This window comes from Pyxicephalus adspersus, chromosome Z (assembly GCF_032062135.1).
Source record: "Pyxicephalus adspersus chromosome Z, UCB_Pads_2.0, whole genome shotgun sequence".
NCBI lineage: Eukaryota > Metazoa > Chordata > Amphibia > Anura > Pyxicephalidae > Pyxicephalus > Pyxicephalus adspersus.
Window position 1 is genome coordinate 51085738 of NC_092871.1, and position 20224 is coordinate 51105961.

At 37.9% G+C, this 20224-nt stretch overlaps 1 protein-coding gene across 1 annotated transcript; it reads left to right on the top strand.

The window, feature by feature from the left end:
- Nucleotides 1–363: 363 nt before the first annotated feature.
- ZBTB34 (zinc finger and BTB domain containing 34) lies at nt 364–18632 on the top strand. Its single transcript, XM_072429515.1, has 2 exons — nt 364–469; nt 9694–18632. Exon 2 carries the CDS (start codon nt 9706–9708, stop codon nt 11173–11175), a length of 1470 nt encoding a protein of 489 aa, XP_072285616.1. The 5' UTR covers nt 364–469; nt 9694–9705; the 3' UTR covers nt 11176–18632.
- Nucleotides 18633–20224: the final 1592 nt, after the last annotated feature.

The window sequence follows — 20224 nt, forward strand, 5'->3', positions numbered from 1 at the left end:
CTCCAATGTTTTGTCTACCTCACTGACACCAAAAAAGAACAGAAAGGTAGGTATTTGTATGGTAAATGTTGGCACCTTTTCACAGCAAAAGCGAATGGCAGTCCCTAGCTCCATCCCTGGTAATCAGAGACATTCTGCCTGTCGTGCACAGAACGTAAAGCTGATGCTGATGCTGATGCTGATGATGATGATGATGATGAATAGGACACATTGTTGTTCATTTACACGGTGTTAATAAAGTTTCTTGAAATAAAAAAAGTAAATTGAGTACCTCGAGTACCCTACTGTAGTGAATGATGTGTGATGTAAAGTTCGGTGGGTGGGGCGGGCAGGAGGGACGCCGACCCGGAAGTGTGTGCTGGGCGAGTCCTGAGAGTGTTTCCGGCAGCTGAGGAGAGCGGAACGCGCTGGGCCCGGCCGAGGTGTTCGGAGTGATGTGAGGTGGCGCGGTGCCCCTCATTACCGGCTGGTGAGTTTTCGGGGACCGGAATGTGTGTCAGGCGGGTTGTTCTGTCCTCATTAACCTAATACACCACATACACGTCAGCGGCGACAGAACGAGCAGCGCCCCCCAATGGTAGAGACCCCCGCCACCTGGTGAATCGCCCATCACTTACCGGCGATCCCCAATCTCTCTCCGTCCCAGACATATCAGTAAACACTTGCGAGGGAACTCTGTGGCGATGTTGGAGCCATTCCTAGGGAGCTCCTACCCAGTGACCTGCCAGAACCGAGTTCCTGGGTGCCCCCATGTACCCCGTACAGTGATTGCAGGGGCCCCTATACCCCCGGGGGAGTCTGGGACCAGAATATGCGATTACCTCCTCATTAAAATCACTACACCCAATATATCCTGAGCTTTGTGACATTACCCCAAACACCCCGCACATACTGAGATCACCCCGAAATCACTGAAAGCCCCATTCCTCTGTACCCTGCACATACTGAGACCAGCCTGCCCTAAATATTGAGACCCTCCCATCTCTCTATACCACAAACATAATCACCCCAACCTTCCATACCATGCACATACTAAGAGCCCCAAATTCCTGGGCGCCTTGCACATTGTGAGATCAGACCACCCCAAATCTGAGCACCCTAACCCTGTAGACCAGGGTCGGCAAACTTTTTGGACTACTAGGCCATTTTAGGAGGTCAAGAAGGCACACTAGGCCAGAAGAAACAAGGTGTCCAGGGAAAGGTTTTTTCCAACCGTGACTGCAAGCGAGCAGCCTCAGTCTTCCGCTCATCCGCGGGGTAGTCTTTGTACGTGTGCACATATTGCTTGGCATTGGGTGTGCTTGGCATCAAAATGCCCCTTGAGATTCGGCCGCTTGAAGGTGTTGTTGGTGTCATTGCACACTAAACACAGGGCTTTGTTGCCGCGTTGGACGAAGAATAATTCGTCAGTCCATTCGGGGTTGAAGACACAATGTTCAAGGTCAACCTTCCAGAGACTGGTAGCTGCACGTTGCTTCTGCTCTTTAGACATTGTAACTGTGGTTACTGTGCGGGAACTCGATGATATAGTGGTAACTCACGATACCACGACAATTCAGTTAGGCCGGATCCAACAATAAATAACTAGGGGGGGCATTAGGCCAGACAGGAATACTGGCTAGGCCAAAGTTTGCCTACCTCTGCTCTATACTTTTCTCATATTTTGGTCAGCCCACCCCCATATAACTGAGGCCCCCATGTCTCCATACCCTGCATATACTGAGTTCAGCACATTTCAAATCACTAGGAGTCCCCCTACCCTCCATACCAGGAACGTAATAAGTACCTCATCCTAAAAACAGTAAACCCACCCATCTCTCAATACTGTGCACATATGGGTTCAGCCCAACCCAAACCACTGAGAGACTTCATATGGTCCCTAAATTGGGCAGTTTCTGACAGCTGTGAACCTAAAAGTGTTTTTCTAGATGCTCCAGACTTCATTTAGCCTAAGAGCCAGGAAACTGGCTCTTAGGCTAAAATTTTCTGAAGAATATTTTCTGAAGGACCAGTGGCAACTCTAGTTACCTCAACAGATTTTCCCCAATTTCTTGCTCTGTGTAACAGTGGCAATAAAAATGTCTGCGATAATTTCTCTTGGATGTTTATTTGCCACATTTCTTCAGGGATCCTCAGGGATTTCTGGTAGTCTGAACATTGCAGTTAACCTTCTACTTCAATTTTTTTTCGGTTGTTATGGATAGCTGCCTTTACCTTACATTGCAGTTGTTTCACATCTGTTGAACATTTATTGAAGTGTAACATATTCGTTCAATGTGCGCTGAGAATAGGTAAGCAGCATAGAGCCCTAATGATGGTACAGGGAATGAATTGTAAAAAAATGTGTTTTTGTGACTGTTTGATCCTCCTTGAAGAAGTAAAACTTGCTTAGGGCAATTATCACACCCTCCCTGCTGGGCATCCGCAGAACAACCCCCCCTCTCCCATCAGTTTGCCAACACCTTTTACCTTCAGGCACGGCTTGGACGCACTTCTTGCCAAACTCATGGAAATTCGGCTGCGTAGGATTTAGGACAACCAGACTTATGGGTGACTTGTTTTAAAGTATTTTTTAAAAGTACGTTTTTTTATTCAACATTTGTAACCAGATCACAGTGCCTAAATAGCTTTGTTTTGTGTTGTTTGTTTTAAGTAACTGGACTTTGTGGAAGCCTATTAAAAAAATTAGTCAAACTTTTTTTTTTTTTTGTAGATGCTGGAAGTTAGGGCCAGTTCACACTAGTGCATTGCAGTAGTACACTGTAAAACTTATATTATACATGTGTTACAGAAACTTGTGGCAAACACATTTTTTGTAGTACCATTTATTTTACATAACATGCTAACACATTAACATTATGGACTTTAGTTTTACATGAGTGGTAATGGAGGTAACTGATTTGCTTTGCTTAAAAAAGGAAAAGGGCAACAGGGTAGGTCACATAATGAGAGTTCTGTTCCTGAGTTCTCACACGCCTATTGTGTTCTCTGCTGTCAGTGTATGGTATACTGCAAAGTTTTCACTACCTCTTAAAAGGGTCAGACCAATCAGTTTTTGGTGGATAATGGAGGATTTACATTGACACTGTTGGTGGGATCACAGGAAATGAAATGTGCCAAGGAACCCAAGAAATGCCTGGTTGACAGTAATCGTGTTAGCTGTCATGATCGAGGCTGACTGATTCCACCTATAACTAAAACTAAAAGCGCAACTTTCCCTAAAAAATAATACCTTATACCATTTCTTCCACAGAGTCGTCGATTCCCCCAGAGCTGGCCTCTGTGTCGGTTCAGTGCTGTAATGGACTCTTTCTTCGTCCCTGCATGGAGGAAGCAATGAGCACCTCCATCATCCTCCATCTCCTTCCTATAACACCCAATCTCGCACTGCGCAGGTGTGAATGCGGGTGACGTAAATTCCTGTAAATGTAAGACAAAAGTGCCGATCTCACTACACATGCATGAGACTGGCACATTTATTTTTTCATTGCATGGAAAAGCCCTTATTACACATGCTGAGCCGGGCAAGTGCAGAAGGAGCAGCCCAAAGCCTTCTGGGATAATTGACATAGGTATCCCAGGAGGCCCTGGACTCCCATTCAGTCTTTACCTCCATGGCAATAAAGACAGAAGAGTGGGGACCTTTTTTTTGCCTTATATCAAAGGGCTTTCCATCCTTTTATATGAAATAAAAATTGTGGTGATATGTATTCTTTAAGTCTATGGAAGTGGCAGGGGTGTCAAACAACCACTCCTAGACCCTACATGTAGAATCCAAAAAATGTGCGGCAACACTATTGCTTTCTACCACCTGTCTCTTTTTTGTTTTTGGATAGAATAGGGAAAGGTTAAAACCTGTCCAGATTTACTGTACTTTGGAGCTTTGTTAGATGTGTTTAGAAAGTGAGGCAAAATCTGCAGCCAGGAAACTAACATCAATAAAATGTTGACAAGGGTTCTTGTTTGTGCTAGTGCAGTGTACTTTTACGTCTGGTACTTGTAAAGCAACCTTTTTATCTGACAGGGATTGAAGAATTCTCTCTAAGGGAGCTTTTGACAACAAAACCTGAAAGTAGTTCTGTTTCCAGCTCTAGCCAAATTAAAAAAGCTCCAAGTTCTATGTGCAGATTTCTATGCAGTTAAATATTTCCAAACTAAAAAAAAATATTTGATATACCTGATTTAATAAAGGTCCAGTATAGCCGGTTTTTAGTGCTTTAGCCTAAAATTTGCTAGATGTGGTATTGGTGCATTTTAAGTAATCTACTTGTTTGATGTCATTTAAAAAAATCACATAGGACAAGACCCACAATCAGTAATATGTATAAATCTTAAGAAAGTGTTCCAGTAAAATCTAGGTTTAGTGTTAACTAGAAATCACACATTGTGTGGTAATAAATGCTGTGTGTTTTTTATTATTTATTTTATTTTATTTTTTAATAGAGTGGGGAAGAAAGTTATGTTTTTCCCTGCTGAGGGAGTTATCCTTTCTTTTGTGCAGTTCACAGCACTTTCACCAGACAGGGAGTAGGAGGGCATGTTCCAGCTGTATTCCTCGCAACCAGTGTAAGAGGACATGCTAATGGGGGATATTGCACTGACAAAAGTTGGACACACTGACAAAAATGGTTTCATGCATATGACAGAGTTTTTTTTCCCTAATTATAAATCAAACTTTGTGTGTGGGAGTGGTCAACTTATACTTGAGGTTGACTTTGAGTGTATATTGTATGTTGTGACAAAATACGCGTGACTCTTTAGAAGCTGTATCCATTGTTAGCTTACTTGTGGCATTGCTAATTTATAAAAATTAAGGACCTCTGTGTATGCTGCTTTCACATTGATACTGGTGAGTAGAATGCACTTTACAGTTTCATCAACTTATGTGTGTGTTGAATTCTTAGCACGGTGTGATATCTGTAATGCCCTGCGCAGTAGGGTATGTACTGCTGTCCCTAGAAGCACCATGGTTTATGATAAATATTGATTTGACTGTGGATTTGCACTTTTGCAGTTTGGTTGCATTCCTTTGACTGGTAAAGAATAGGCTATTAAACATTCTGACTAAACATATAGAAAAAATGACCCTAAATTTACTATATAAAAGGAAGTAGAAAATCTGCACCGCTTATTCTAAACTTTGGTGGGCTTTCTACTCACTCCCTTATTGGTCAGAAAGCTCTACAAATGTTTGACCCCTTTAGTATTTTACAGGCTGATGCCCAACTAATTACACACTCTTTCCCAAGCACTTCACAGTTTTTTATTTGACGCTGCAAGTCTCAGTACAAACATACACAACTCCTATGCAAAGTTGTACAGTGCAGCTCCTGGGTTCCAACCCTGGCAGCCTCACATCCTCAGAATTTATTGTATCAAGCCAGCAATACCCTAGTGAATTCAAAGTATCAGAACTTAGGACCCAGCACTATATATGAAATGTATCAAGCGTGTACCACCATATTCACTTCATATTTACAGTAGACATAACTGTGTATTGAGTTTACTGTCTTTTAAAATGCAATAGTACACAGGAACTTGTGGATAGACAACTGTTAACACAAAGTGCAATTACCCATTTTAAATTCCTTATATCCTCTCTTTAGGAAATGTTTTTAATATTGAATGTATGTTGGCATTATCTAGTTTTAGCTGGCACTATGTAAAGAAGTAATACCCCACTAAATAAACCCTGTTAAAGCGGATGGTTTGAGTTAGCCAAAGTATCAGACAGCTGCTGTTTCCAGTCTGATAGATATGAAGCACTTGTTTTCTGATTCTTCAGGAATTTCCTTTGAGTTTGACATTGTGTGCATTTTGAAACTTTGTACTGGCATCTTAACTTTTTGTGGTTAGGATCAAAAAGTGTTTTTTTTTTGTTGTTGTGTAGCGCTGGCTGTGTTCCATCAGCTGACTCTGATTACTTGTAGTTAGGATTGATTTACCTAGGTGGGCAGAGCTAATAGTTATGTAGTATTCCTAAAATAATTCTTGACTCGTATATAAAATGATAAATTTTACTTTTTAAAAATATGATTTATTGTTTTATATAACTGATTTAACTTATAGATCCCAAAACATTTAGGGGGTCAATGTTCTGTAGAATTATGAAGGAATAAAATCGGTTTCATCTCAATCTGTATCTGCATTGACTCTTCTAATGGAGGCGGTTTTATTTGCAAAATCATTTATTAATAATTTCTTTAAATGTCTGTATGTGTCACAAAATTGAATAGGAAAACCAAGCAGAGGCTGGAAACCTCCTTATGACACCATATGAAATTTTATGTGTACAGTATGATTGAGTATGTGTACAAAATGAGAGGTTATCCTTCTTCTTTTTTTTATCATGTCTCTTTTAGATGGGGTTACTTACTGCCATTGTCTTCATAAGCATGGTTATCAGTAATATAATGATATTGTGCCAATATATTATACTTTATTTTACAGAGTCCAAAGTCACTTCACTATCTGTCCCTCAGAGGAGCTCACAATCTAATGCCCCTACCATAGTTAAAGATTATGGTAGGGAGATTATACTAAGGCCATTTTTAGAGGGAAGAACAATTATTTGAATCTGTTTTTGGGATGTGTATTCGAGGAAAGAGTGTTCAGAATAAACAGGGAGACCATGCTTGCTCCCTGCGGATGGTGTCCAACCTGGGATCCTAGTGCCTCATTGTGAGACCTCCAGTCTCACATGTATTTTTATATTTTCTTTTCAGTGTTGCTTTGGTAATCATATAGTTTTAAATCTACCTTCTAGTGTTGCCCTGATAAATGTTGTTTGTTATTTGAACTTTAAGCCACAAAGAAAAGAAAAAGAAAAAACGTCAGCACCTTTCTGAATCTACTTTGCAATTGCAAAATGTTTAGAAGATTTTACATTTCAAGGGAAACTGAATTGGTAGTTCAGTTTTGGTCAGCTCTTTGTTTAGGTAAAAAATATAAAGACAGGCAGTAAATTCACAAGCTGTCGGACACACTTTTTAATTTTAGTAATAGGTTAGCACAGAATTCTTTAGCAAGTCATAACTAGTAGAACTTAAAGTGTAACTCAGGGTAGACAAACCCTTTTTATGTTAAGTAAAAATTCTGAGTGTTTGGTTTTTTTAAATGCAACATGCAAATTGAAAAAAAAAATGGGGGGGGGGGGGGGTGCAGCATGCCCCCTAATTCCACCCCCTAAGTGACAGGTGGTAGAAAGCAATAGAGTGGCCGCACATTGAATTGTACATGAAATGTCTAGGAGTAGTTGTTTGACACCCCTGCCATTTCATTTCCATAGACTGCCATTTCATTTCGCAAAGCCTCCTGGGATACCTACGACACACATCCCAGGAGGCTTTTGGGTGCTCCTTTCGTCAATAGGGCATGCACAGCGATATTGGCAAGTTTTTTCCCCCAACTACGTCACCGGATCTCGGGTCGGGTGACGTAGTAAGAAGAACCCAGAAGAAGAGGAGAAGATGGTGGCGCCCAGAGCGCCAGCCTGAAGACGGATAGCGGGCCGTATTTGAGTTTAGTTCCTCTTTAACTCAGTGATCTTGCACACCATTAAAAACAAGTATCCAACGATAGTAAGCATTTGCCCCTTGTAATCAGTTTTCATAACTTTTTTTTCTATTTAAAAGGGATTTTTTTTTCCGAGTACGGCACCTTTCTCTTTTTTTAATTATAGTTGTTAAGTTCAAATGCAATATTGCATTTCTTGCAGTTAAGTTGCTTGCACAACTGCTAAACATCTGTGTACTTTGAGACCTTTTATGTGTCTGTGCAGGATGGTAGGCATAGGACACGTATTCTTGTAAATTTATTACATCAGGAGTTATGCTGAATTTCAACAAAATCTTTGCGTATGAACCTGTTTATACCTGAATCTCTAGTTTTTGGACTTCATTGTGTTTAAAGTTTCTTGCCCATATAAAACAGGATATAACTTTTTTTGTAAATAATTATGAATTCAGTGAAAATGTCTGCATTTTAATGTTTTTGCAGGGAATATCGATTCCAGTTTAGTAGGACATGCAAAACACATCTTCACCAGGCTAACCTACTTTTCTGTTTAGTCCTGACTTTTTCTGCCCGTGTTGTTGGAATTCAATTTTAATCTCTTGTTTTGGTTATAATTAGCAATTATTATTTTTATTATAAGCAAAAAAAATTGTTTGAAAAACGCTGTTGTACATTTAATTAAATGTCTTTTTGCTGCCTTGCAAACTGTTGTTCCCAACAGAAGACAGAAAATTAACACACGGATGGTATTTATTTTGTCAAGGATCAGTGTCTGAAACACAACATTTCTCTATATGGAAGGCATAGTTAAACATCTATCTGGTATGGGCTGAGCATGATTTTTTTTTTTTCACATTTATAGATTTTTTGTTTTAGTTGTCTGTTTTTGTTTTTTTTTTACTTTTTTCTGACAGATGGCTTTCAAGCCATTAGTTTTTTTGGATACTTGTTGATTTGCATAGAGTGTAAGCTAAGAAACTTGTTAGTCATAAGATTAGTGATGCCATACATATTTTTTTATGATAATATATAGTAGTGAAAATGACAATAATGAAGTTTATGCTGATTGACACTATGGGCTCGATTTATAAAACAGGGATACAGGCATTTCATGAAGGAATGTCAGATTCCCTGTTTCCTAAATGGAGTTCTGTATGTGACAACATTTATGCCTAGCGTAAATCATGGTAAACTTTACTTGGGTGTTCATTCTCTTTAAAACTTTAACGTTTTTTTAAGTTATTTGCATATAATTACCTATGTTACTTACTTCAGGGATGACTAAAACAAGAATGTGGCCCCTCATTTTAAATTATTAGTAAAACAACTTTTGCTTCAACAAACAATGTATCTTTAAAGTCTTTCCTAGTTGTATACATAAGATTTTCTGGATGTAGTGCTATGATTATGTTTTGCTGGTGTGTCTCTAAAAGTTAAAAATGTACAGCTCATATACTAGATCAGCGGACCACGAGAAAATTTCGGTGGTCCACAGAAAAATGACATTATTTGCAATTTTTTTAAATTTTAAAACAAAAATAATCTAACAAATTCATATATTCATAATGACAGTTTTTTTCTTTATATTGTGCTAAATTCACGAACATGTGCTAGAGGCAGAAAAACAAGGGAGGTGCAGCATGACGTCAATGTAGTCTTAAGTTGTATGAGGCAATCGTTGCCAAGTCGTCTTCCATTCGAATAAAATAAAGCCATATTGAGTGAGAAAAAGCAAATAAATATTTTGCAATTCCTTAGTTATACCTAGGATAATGCAAGTAATGATAATAGTAACAATAGTAATACTTCACTTAACGGTAAGCTGATCAATTAATCAGAGCCTCCACAGTCCTTGTCAGGCACCATTAGGAAGATCATATTTTTAAATATGTATTTATTTTTAAATCATATTAATGGTCCACAAGGATTTAAAATTATTTTTAGTGGTCTGTGAGGTCCGATAGGTTGGCATCCGCTGTACTAGATTGTGGTTATAAGAATAGAGAATTATATTTAAAGCCTTCTGGTCCCCTGCTAGCTAGATGGGCACTTTTGTGGCACATCTGCCATTCCAAATGAACATTGCATTTAGGTTTATTTTAGGTGATTTTACCCTGTATTTTCAGAATTGCACTATTAAACAATGATTTTATTAATAATTTTTGTTTCTTTTTTTAGAAAGAGGACAAGATGGACAGCAACAGTTTCATCCAGTTTGAGGTGCCGGAGTACAGCAGCACAGTCCTCAACCAGCTAAATGAACTGCGTATGCAAGGAAAGCTATGTGACATAATTGTTCACATTCAGGGTCAGCCGTTCCGCGCACATAAGGCAGTCCTTGCTGCCAGCTCCCCCTATTTTCGAGATCATTCAGCACTGAGCACCATGAGTGGCTTATCAATATCAGTTATCAAAAACCCTAATGTTTTTGAACAGTTACTGTCATTCTGCTATACTGGAAGAATGTCTGTACAACTGAAGGATGTTGTAAGCTTCCTAACTGCAGCTAGCTTCCTGCAAATGCAGTGCGTCATTGATAAGTGCACTCAGATCCTAGAGAGCATCCACTCAAAAATTAGTGTTGTGGGTGTTAGTGGGGACGAAAGCCAGAATAACCACAATGGAATCAAGGATGACAGCTACTTTGCTAATCCGGTGGAGATTTCCCCACCATATGGTGGGCAAGGTGGACCTTCAATTGTAGGTAATGACTTAAAAATGGATGAGGTAGCTGGCAACAATTTAAGAAACCGTCCCCAAGAAGAGGGTCAGTCAGACAGAGTCAGTAATGGTAGCATTTCAGAGCATGAAAATCAAATAGAAGGCGATCAGGATCATGGTGAAATGGTGCAAGAGAACCAGATCTCTGAAGTTAAAATCAAAACTGAAAAATCTGACCGGCCGAGCTGCTCTGATAGCTCTTCTGTGGGGGATGATGGCTATCACACAGAACTGGTTGATGGTGAGCAAGTGACTATGCTGAATGTAGGTTCCTACGGGTCTGTATTGCAACATACATATTCCTATTCTCAAGCTGCTTCCCACACAACTAATTTGTCTGAGCCCTACAGGAGCATCAGCAACTCAAGCCCTTCCAGGTCCATGCTTAGTTGTTATCGAGGTGGCCGGGCACGCCCGAAGCGGGCATCAAATATAACCAGCGAGATTCATAATGTGATCCAAAGCCCTGAAAATGAAAGTGTTATAAGCACGCCAACTTTTGAGAGCAGCCCTCAAGAGAGGGCCCCCAGAGGATACTGGCATCCATACAACGAAAGACTCATCTGCATCTACTGTGGCAAGACATTTAATCAGAAAGGGAGTCTTGACCGACACATGCGGCTTCACATGGGAATAACGCCATTTGTGTGCAGATTTTGCGGGAAGAAATATACTCGCAAAGACCAGCTGGAATACCATATACGTGGGCACACGGATGACAAGCCTTTCCGGTGTGAGGTGTGCGGCAAGTGCTTCCCGTTTCAGGGTACACTAAATCAACATTTACGGAAAAACCATCCTGGTGTTGCCGAGGTGAAAAGCCGGATGGAATCACCAGAGAGAACAGAGGGATATATAGACCAAAATGATACTAATGTTTCAGATGTGAACTTGGACTCCAGTGTTGAAATTCACACAGTCACTACTACTCCTGAATAATTAAGACGTGCCAGGACACTGTATAAAGCACACAATTTAATGCCTATTTTTATTACTTATCGCCTATTTGGTAATCTCTTAACTACAGAGAGAAGGCTACACATAATGCTTCTGTTCTTTGAGAATTCTTATTGAATATTCAAAGACATTTTAAGATATCTGGGTGATACACTAAATGTACCTTGTTTTTGCTTTGAAATTTTTTTAATATATACTTTTTGTCCATTTTGCTTTTTAAGGAGACAGGGTACAATTGAACTCCTAAAGAAGCATATAGTTAGAGGTGGAAAAGAGAGATTTTGTTTAGAATTATTTGATGAATGAAATTTTGTTTAACAAAAGTTTTTGTTATATGAGAAATTTTATATATCTTAATGATTTCTGGATTGCTAAGACAGGAAGGTTTAGGATAGTGTTGGCCTTGACTAATAGTGACAGTGCAGAGTAATGGAATGCTACTGTAAGTTTAGTTCAGCAAATTTGTACTCTGCATTCATTGCTGGACACGTGTAGTTAGCTAGGCCAAGATTTGAGTTAGTTGAATGCTGAGATTTCTAACTAAACAGGTTTGGCTGTAAGGTTGGAAAACAAATGATTAGCTTGTTTTCTTGGCTTGAAATCTGTACTTTATTTGGATTATTTAAAGGCAATTAACAGAGAGGGAGGTAAATTACTCAGTATGCTCTGTTAAAAGGGGTTTATATTGAAAGTTGTACTTTTTCAGTGCTGCCGAACTTTTTCATTATTGCCTAATACTTAGTACATACTTTTTTTTTTTACAAAAGCTGCCCCAACATTGTACTCCTATACAAATATATTCATACTGAAAAGACATGTACATTATGGCCTGTATGATTCTAAATTAATATGAAGAACAGGTATATGTTATAGTTTATTTTTTATTTTTTTTCTGTTCACTCGTGTGCAAAAAAGTATGTTTATTTTTTTCACTTTGATGAATAATAATGAATATTAGCTGAATTAGTTTTGCTGCTTACTTTAAAAGCTAAAACATTTTTTCAAGTTGTTTTTTTTTTTTTTTTTGCCTTTTGACTAACCAAAACAGTAAAATATGAAATTATAACATACTGCCATGTTCCTATACCTTTTTTGTCAAGCCAAATAAATTAGACTTACTATGTCATCCATGGCAGCCATCCCCAACCGGTGGTCGGCGGCTCTGGCAGGTGCGCCCCACCAAGCGGGGTCCTTTTCTGTATGGAACGCAGGCTCAATGAAGTGGGCGGGTTGTGTCTCTGAACGCAGTGGGTGTGTTCTGGCATCATGACCCCAGTCTAGGGGTAATTTTTGTGGTCCGCGGGACCGAAAAGATTGGCGGCCACTGATCTATGGTAATATTGTGTATAATGCTATACCACTGAATAATCAGCTACAAGGCTAGCAAGTCATATAAAAGTCGTAAAAAAGACTAAAAGTGTCAAAAATAAGAGGACATTCAAAGCATTTGTGAACCCAATCACCTACACTTCTAAAACAAGTTGGTTGGAGTTAGGCTTTAAAACATTTTATACATTTTATAATCTCTAATCAGCAGAAAATATTTGTACTTGTCAGAAATTCAGAGCTGTCCTGGACACTTTTCTTGTGTTTTCTCAATGAGTCGGATTAGCCCTCCTGTTGTCTTTGATAACAAAGGTTAGTGTTTGTAGTGAGAGAGTAGGAGGGTTTAGATAATTTACCATAAGAGAACTGGGCAGGACCAACACTGCCATGTCCACAAAAATGTGGTGTGTTCCCAGCCCACAATAAGATTTAGAAGTGCATTTCAGGCATATTTACACATATTTTTAAAAGGGTAAACTTGTGTATATAACAAAGAGATGCACTGCATATGCATTTTAGTTCTACTGAAATACACTCAAAGCAAATATACTTAATATTAAGAAAAAACTAAACCAAGGTAATAATTATTAAGAAAGGTAGACAGAAGTAATGTGTACCTGTATGGAATTGGTAACATTGGGTGGCTGTTTTTGTCTGGCCATAAAAAACTAGTGGCAAGTCAAGGTACCCCAGAAGTAATTACAACAATTTAAGCATTGCTTGTGATAAGCAGGTATGTGGTAACTAGAACAAAAACAAGCATGTTTTGCAGACCAACACTTTTTGTGGTTCCCTACTCTCAAAACATCAGCATGTAAACCTCAGTAGAGTCAGTGAGAATGATTACAATAAACTAGCCTTTTTTTTACATTAGGGGAACATTTTCAGGTCTTGGGTATCCTTTACTAAAAATTCATTGGGGGTCACTGAGAGAAATGAACATAACACTGTTGGTGGTCAGGATTCCACCTTTACAAACCGCTAAAGAGATCATGCTGATGCTATCCTACTGATGATTCTTTTAAGTGACCCTGACTTTGCACCATAGTATGTGAAATCAATCCGCTACAGGTCAAAGAACCTCGGCTTCCACACTATCCTGCTTAGGGAATGGCTGCAATAGACACTTGTGAAGCACAGTTAGAGAAAGGACAGCCAGATTTCTTGCTCTTACATATTTACCTTGATATCTACATTTTACAATCTGCTGTTTAATCCTATTTTTCGATGCGCTTTGATATTTTTAATCAGATTTGATAATTGCAAATATTTGAGCCCGAGTCTGAAAATGGGCCTTGAGCTTCAATTTTAAAAACATTTTAGTAATCACATTTCTGAAAAAACAAACCTGCATTTAGGGTAAGCAGTTCATTCATTTTAGACTGTTCAAGCGGCAGCCGTTTTTTTTCCTGGTAAATCTTCAGCCACACATTACCACCCAGATGCCAAATGTATGAACGGACATTAAATGTTCCTGCCCAAAAGGTGGATTTTGTGGTGCTGAATTTTTATCTCTATTAATATTTTGGAATGTTTTAGTGTTTTTTTAGGGTTTTTTTTCTGTACTTGCATTTTTACTGTACGTAACCTCCTTTTTGGCCACATTTAAAAAGATCACATTTTAGTCTTTTTAGAGAACAGAAAGGGATAATATTTATTCACAAAGAATACCTCTAAATCTTCCATAATCCTGTTTTTCCTTCAAATCAAACTTTTTCCCACACACGTTAGAGGTTGTAATGTTTGCATATTTAAAAATTTTGCCAAAAGTTTTGTCCCATATACTGAATAGAGCACCTCTAGCAGAGAGGCGTACTAGAAAGGTCTTCATATTTTATTTTTTCAGTATGCTTCTGGATTTGGCAGTTGACCTCTTCTAACTGGGCTGCAGTCCAGCGGTTGGCGTTAAGAAACAACCAATTATGATTTTTTTTTTCTTTGCCTCCAAAATAGAACTTAATATTTCCCTTTAGAAACAATCCTGGGAATTTATAGGTACTCCTAGTATTTGTGTGGCGGCGTTCATTATCCTGTGGCTCATAACTGATTGTCCTGATGATTGTGTGCCAACAAAACCTAGAAGAAAAAAAATAGTAACCTTTTTTATTTTTTTTTAACTATACATTGATCAACATTCTAAACTTCCCAGGACAGTGTGTGGCAGCGAGAGATGTAAAGTGCAGATTTAATTTTTGATGCACCAAAGATCATGCAATAGATGTTTATCCATGATTGTGTAGTGACAAGATACTGCTTTAAGTTGTATGTTTTCTGTGTGAGCAGTGCATATGTAAGTTCTTAACTAAGGTTTTTAGAGGCGGAACACAAAGTACCACTTCACAAACAGCATAGCTGATAAAATACAGTTCATGATGATTTGCCTTGCACTTGATTTCCCAGTAGCATATTCTCAGTGGGTTTGTAAACTCAATAATTGCATACACACATGGTCTTGGTTAGGAACACATCAGAATGATGCTTGGGCTGTGTAGAAAGAACGGCATAGTGATCAGTAATGGCTGCTCTCTCTCCTTAACATTTCCTGTTGTCAGCATTCACCATGTAAGATTGAGAATGAAAGAATGTAATGTTTGTCTCTATTTTCCCCAGAAGTGTAAGTGTAATTGTAGTTTTGCTAATTTTACCAAAACTAATGTTCATAATGGGTTTATACCTATCTAGACAGGAAATCTTGGGATGGGGATGGTTGAAATTTTACTAACTTAGTCCAACCTTGCCACATCCAGTAGAAAACTCTGTGTAGTTATATACCCCCCACCCCCCTTCCTCAGCTGGATTTTTGAAATGCTGAAGAAATATCTAAAACCTTTAGCTTCATAGGTGACAGCTTTGTGATGCCAAGAAGATTGAGATACAAGCTTTTAAAGGCAATCTTATAATTGTTCTTTTGAAATATAAAAAGCTGGAGGATAATCTAACATATTGGTGCCTAATTAAATTTATTGTTTGTGGGAAAAGTAGGTTTTTGAAGGTTTCTGAAAATTTTAAAAATAAAGTTTAAGCCATAATGCATTTCTCAATTGTATAAAGAGCTTTTAGTTACGTTTCAAGCTTCCAATGCGTGCTATGATTTCAGTATGCATAACAAGCTTCCACCGCCCCAAAAGGTAACATCATGAAATGACAAATGCTTAAAAAGTACAGTGATGAGATGCTCACCTCTTTACTTGCGGCCAATTCATAAAATTGTGCCTTGTCATATTCCTTGCATCGTGGTTTGCTTCTGTTTTAAACTATATAACATTGTTGCCTAAGCTGGGATGGCTGTTGTTGGTCAGATCCTTGCTTCACGCTTGGTGGCCTGGAGGATCCTGTAAACTGACTCCATTCTCATAGGGGTTTATCCAACCAACACCTAAGCCGTTTTTCACTGTTTTCTTTTACAGAATATATCTCTTGGTTCACGTATCATTTCTTTACAGTGTTACTTAGGTACTACAGTATTGTTACATTTTTACAAACACAGACAGGACCGAACATTTTTCAGTCATGGACACTTTCCTTTATGCATCTCGTTAACTTATAAACATAGTTTGTACTTTATTGTCTCCGTTTTAGAGAAATGTGAATTTTTTTTTTTAATCTTTTTCTCTGAGATTTAGTTCTCCTGAAATCTATTTAACCTGTAATAACAGACTGTGAAATTGGACATTTTATACTGTTTTACAATATAGTTTGTGGTTTTTAAATGGTTTCTAGTTTTCCTAAGCTGTTCAATCTTAGACAATGTACTACTTCTCTGTATATAGGTAGTGCAGTGCTGTATATACACTATTCCCATTTTAAACCTCTTGACTCTCCCCTGGGGTGCAGAAACCAGCCATCTGGCACCACCAATTTCTGTGGAGATTGCTATGTAATGAGAATGGCTTCAATACAACCTCAAAATTAAGCCTGTCTTTTAAATTAGGCCAAATGTCATGGATCAAGTTCACTCCATCCAATGCTGACAATTCCCTGCTCAGTAGGTGCTGGAGATTTAAACCATCTAATAGTTTCTGATATTTTGTGGACTCTGGAAGGTGAAATCTCTGCACTAGAGTTCCCAGGACTTACAGTCCATTACAAGGGTTTCCCACCCTTTGGTAATTTAACTTGTTCTATATTATGGCAATTGTAACAGTAGGAGTGGGAAAACTCTGTGGTGGGTAGAAACTATTGGGGGGAGATTTCACTAGATATGGTAGAGTATTGCAGGTGACTCCCACCCATCTGATGCCACCTACAAATAAGTATCACTTAAAAAAGGTATTTATTTATAGCCAGGCTGTCCAACTACAGTCCTTGAAGGTCACATATAGGCCATGATTTCTATATAGAACAGAATCCTTTTCTGTTTTTTTGTAAAATACACATTACTAAATTTACTGTGGTCAAAGAAATACTAAAAATGTGTAAATATCCCAGCTTCCAAGGACTACATTTGGACACCACTGAATTATACTATCTAAGGGCTGGGATAAAGCTATATCACACAAGCTTTACTTTTAATACATATTTAATTTTTTCCTTTTTTTTTTTTTATAAATATGTATATTGACTGTGATATAGTTTGTGTCAATATTTTAAGAGGTTTTTTTTCTTTTTTCTCAAACAAAAAAACCTCCACTAAAGGGACTAAAATATGCAACCCCTGAACTATTTTATAAGGGACCCTTGCCCTTTTAATGGTGCTCTTTTGACTGGTCAGGATTATTTATTAAATTTTATATAAATATATATCTATATAAAAGCATATTTGGAAATTTTACTTGTGTAAATTCTTTATATAACAATTGTCAGTTGGAAAAAGTATATATTTCATATATCTCAGTGACCGAACAATTGTTTGGTGTCATGTTATTCAGAATGTTTGATTCCACCCCATCCCCCATATTGGGTGCTGGGATAAAGTGCAAGAGGTGTATGCATGTGCTTGCTCATACGCACGGCATGACCTAACGCAGCATATGTCTCTTCCCATGTAAGTAAATGTGGGTTAGAAGGCACAAGGTGCTACACATCAATGGCAACTTTTTTTCTTTTCTAGTTGCATAATCCATTTTGTGTAAGAATTCCTAACCGAAATGGACAATTATTTACATAATATTTGGTTGAAAGAAAATTTTACCCTAAGTTAACATGCTTTATCCGGCATTATTTGTAAAATATTTAAATTGTACAGCAAAAGTAAACTTTTCATTGGCAGTAATTAATTCCTGCTAGGGAAAGTGGGGGAATGTCAGATTCCCTGTTTTATATAGTGCCCATTATGTTCTTAAGGTAAAATGTTTTTCCCCCATTGATCACAAATATTTGCAGTGGTTGCTTTATTGTGGTTTTATGCAACTCGTTACAGTATGATTGCTTGCATTTAACAACAAAGCAAGTTTTTTTTAGAAACCTTTACCACAGATTGATAAGTATTACACTATACAAATATTTTTTACCTGTATATCCAAAAATGAAAAAAAAACATAAAAAAACTCAGAGCACCTTTAAACAAAGAGCTAAATGTTAAACTGTAGGTAAAAATGTACATTGTGGATATGAATAGCACCTCTTGCTAGAAGACAATCCAATTGGAGTTAGTGTTGTATACGGCATTATAAGAGCCTTATTGTGCGATAACTTTTTATCATGGCCCTTTTAATTTTTTAATGGGGTGACATTATAATTAGATATCATCTTTTTATTTTCTATGTAGGAGAATCAAACATTCTGAATGGCTCCGGTGTTAATAATGCCTTGGTGTCTGGTGTCTTGTACCAGCATTTCAGGGTGTTAACTTGCAATATAAACCAGTAACCTCATAACTCCACACTTCTATATGAAGTAACTAGCTAGCTAAACAAGAAAAAAAACATATGCTGTAACAACTAATAACTTGCCATTAAGGATTATTTTATAGCATGATTAGAAATATTTATTCAAATGATATTTTACTCTTTTATTGTTTTTGTTTTATTATTTTTTTATTTTTAGATTTGTGATATGACTCGGTGCTGCTTAATTTTCAGATGACTCATGGCTTGTATAATTGCTTTTTGTAAATGGTATAAAGTCAATGGGGATTGCTGTTTGTTTGTAAATAAAAATGCTGCTAAAGCAAAGATGGTGTGTTGTCTGTTTTTGCACATTTACCATGTGTGGATGCAAATTCATACTAATTGCTATCCATAAAGCATTGATATTCAATACATTGCAAAGTTACACCCCACAACAGCTTGGGCAAATGTACCTATATAATTTTAGATTATTAAAACAAGGTTGTTAAAAGAACAGCTTACATCGATACACTTGTTTAAATTAGGCTGATCTGCATTAAATGTATATTTTAAAAGGATACAGGTTTTATTTTTATATAGGGAGCTGTGTAATCTAACATATGGGCCGTGTTTAGTAAAAGCCTAAAAACAACAAAAGAAACATTAAATGCTAGAACAAGAGGTGCACACATTTGTCAAGGGTTAAGAATGAACAAGGTTCATTGCAAGCCTGGTATACGTTATTTTTGTTGTGTATGGAGTTCTGCTTTAGGGAGTACTTTAAATCAACCAACTCTGTCTTCCTAAGTTCAGTGATGGAAGTTTCTTTACATTTATAAAATGACATTTCAGGGAAATTGCTTATAAACTTTGACAGTAATGTTAAATATTAACAGGTTGGCGCTTCGAAGTTCAGCCTGAGAGTAATGATGCCTCAAAGCTTTTCAGAGCAATATTGACATTGGATGGTTCCCTGGCCTTTGTACTGCATCAGGTGGGATTCAATGTCGAGGAAATTTAAAGGAAGACAAATATTTTTTAAATGGCCTACACCCCTGACATGAATTCCTAATACATTTTGAAAGCTCTTGTTGGATGTATAAGAGGATTTTACTTACTAAATTACATTATTTGGCCAACAAGACATAACTTGCCTGGTGGTGGTGGTGAGGCTAGCCAAAAGGATTCACCAATGAAACTGTTAGAAGCACACCAGAGCCACAAGGCATCTATATCTCTAAATTCAACCACAATATCTAAGAGTAGTGGGTGGAACCTTGCTTATTCCTTTATACCCCTTGGGGCAACAATACACGATTCAAAACAGTTTTTCTCCATCCTAAAGCACAATATTCTAGAGCCAATTATTTGAAACTGCACACATTAGTTTCAGGCTTGTTGTCCATCCTCTGTTCAATGTGTGTAATTGAAACAGGTTCGTAATGATTTTGTGTGATATAGGCATAGTATTAACACAGCAATTTTATGATCATTCTCTGGAATCCGTCTTCACTTTCACCAGGTTAGTGACATTCATTTAAAAATTATTAGGTCAGATTAGTGGCCATTGATTGCTTATAAGTGACCAGTTTTAGTTTGGAATGTATGCAGTCAATTATTCCTGCCCTCTCCTTAAAAAGCTGTTGGCCTGGCAAACAGATTTGGACCAGACTTAAAACTCATGAGGGCATCAGATCACTGCCATGAAAGATTGTTTCCAATGACAGATGCATGATAGAGCACTGTACACACATTTCTGTTCCAAGGAGAGGGAAGCAGGAGCAAGCAGTACCCTGGTGTGCAGAAAAGGAAAGCACAGCAGCCCGTTTCTGATCAGTCATTCAGCAATCTTTCAGAGTGGATTGATGAACAATGTCAGGGGACTGCTGTATCAGGTCAGATTGCCACCTGAAACAAGCACAGACGTTCATCTTAGG

Bases quoted from the DNA above. Each gene is read 5' to 3' on its own strand.
- ZBTB34 (XM_072429515.1), top strand. From the start codon at position 9,706: ATGGACAGCAACAGTTTCATCCAGTTTGAGGTGCCGGAGTACAGCAGC.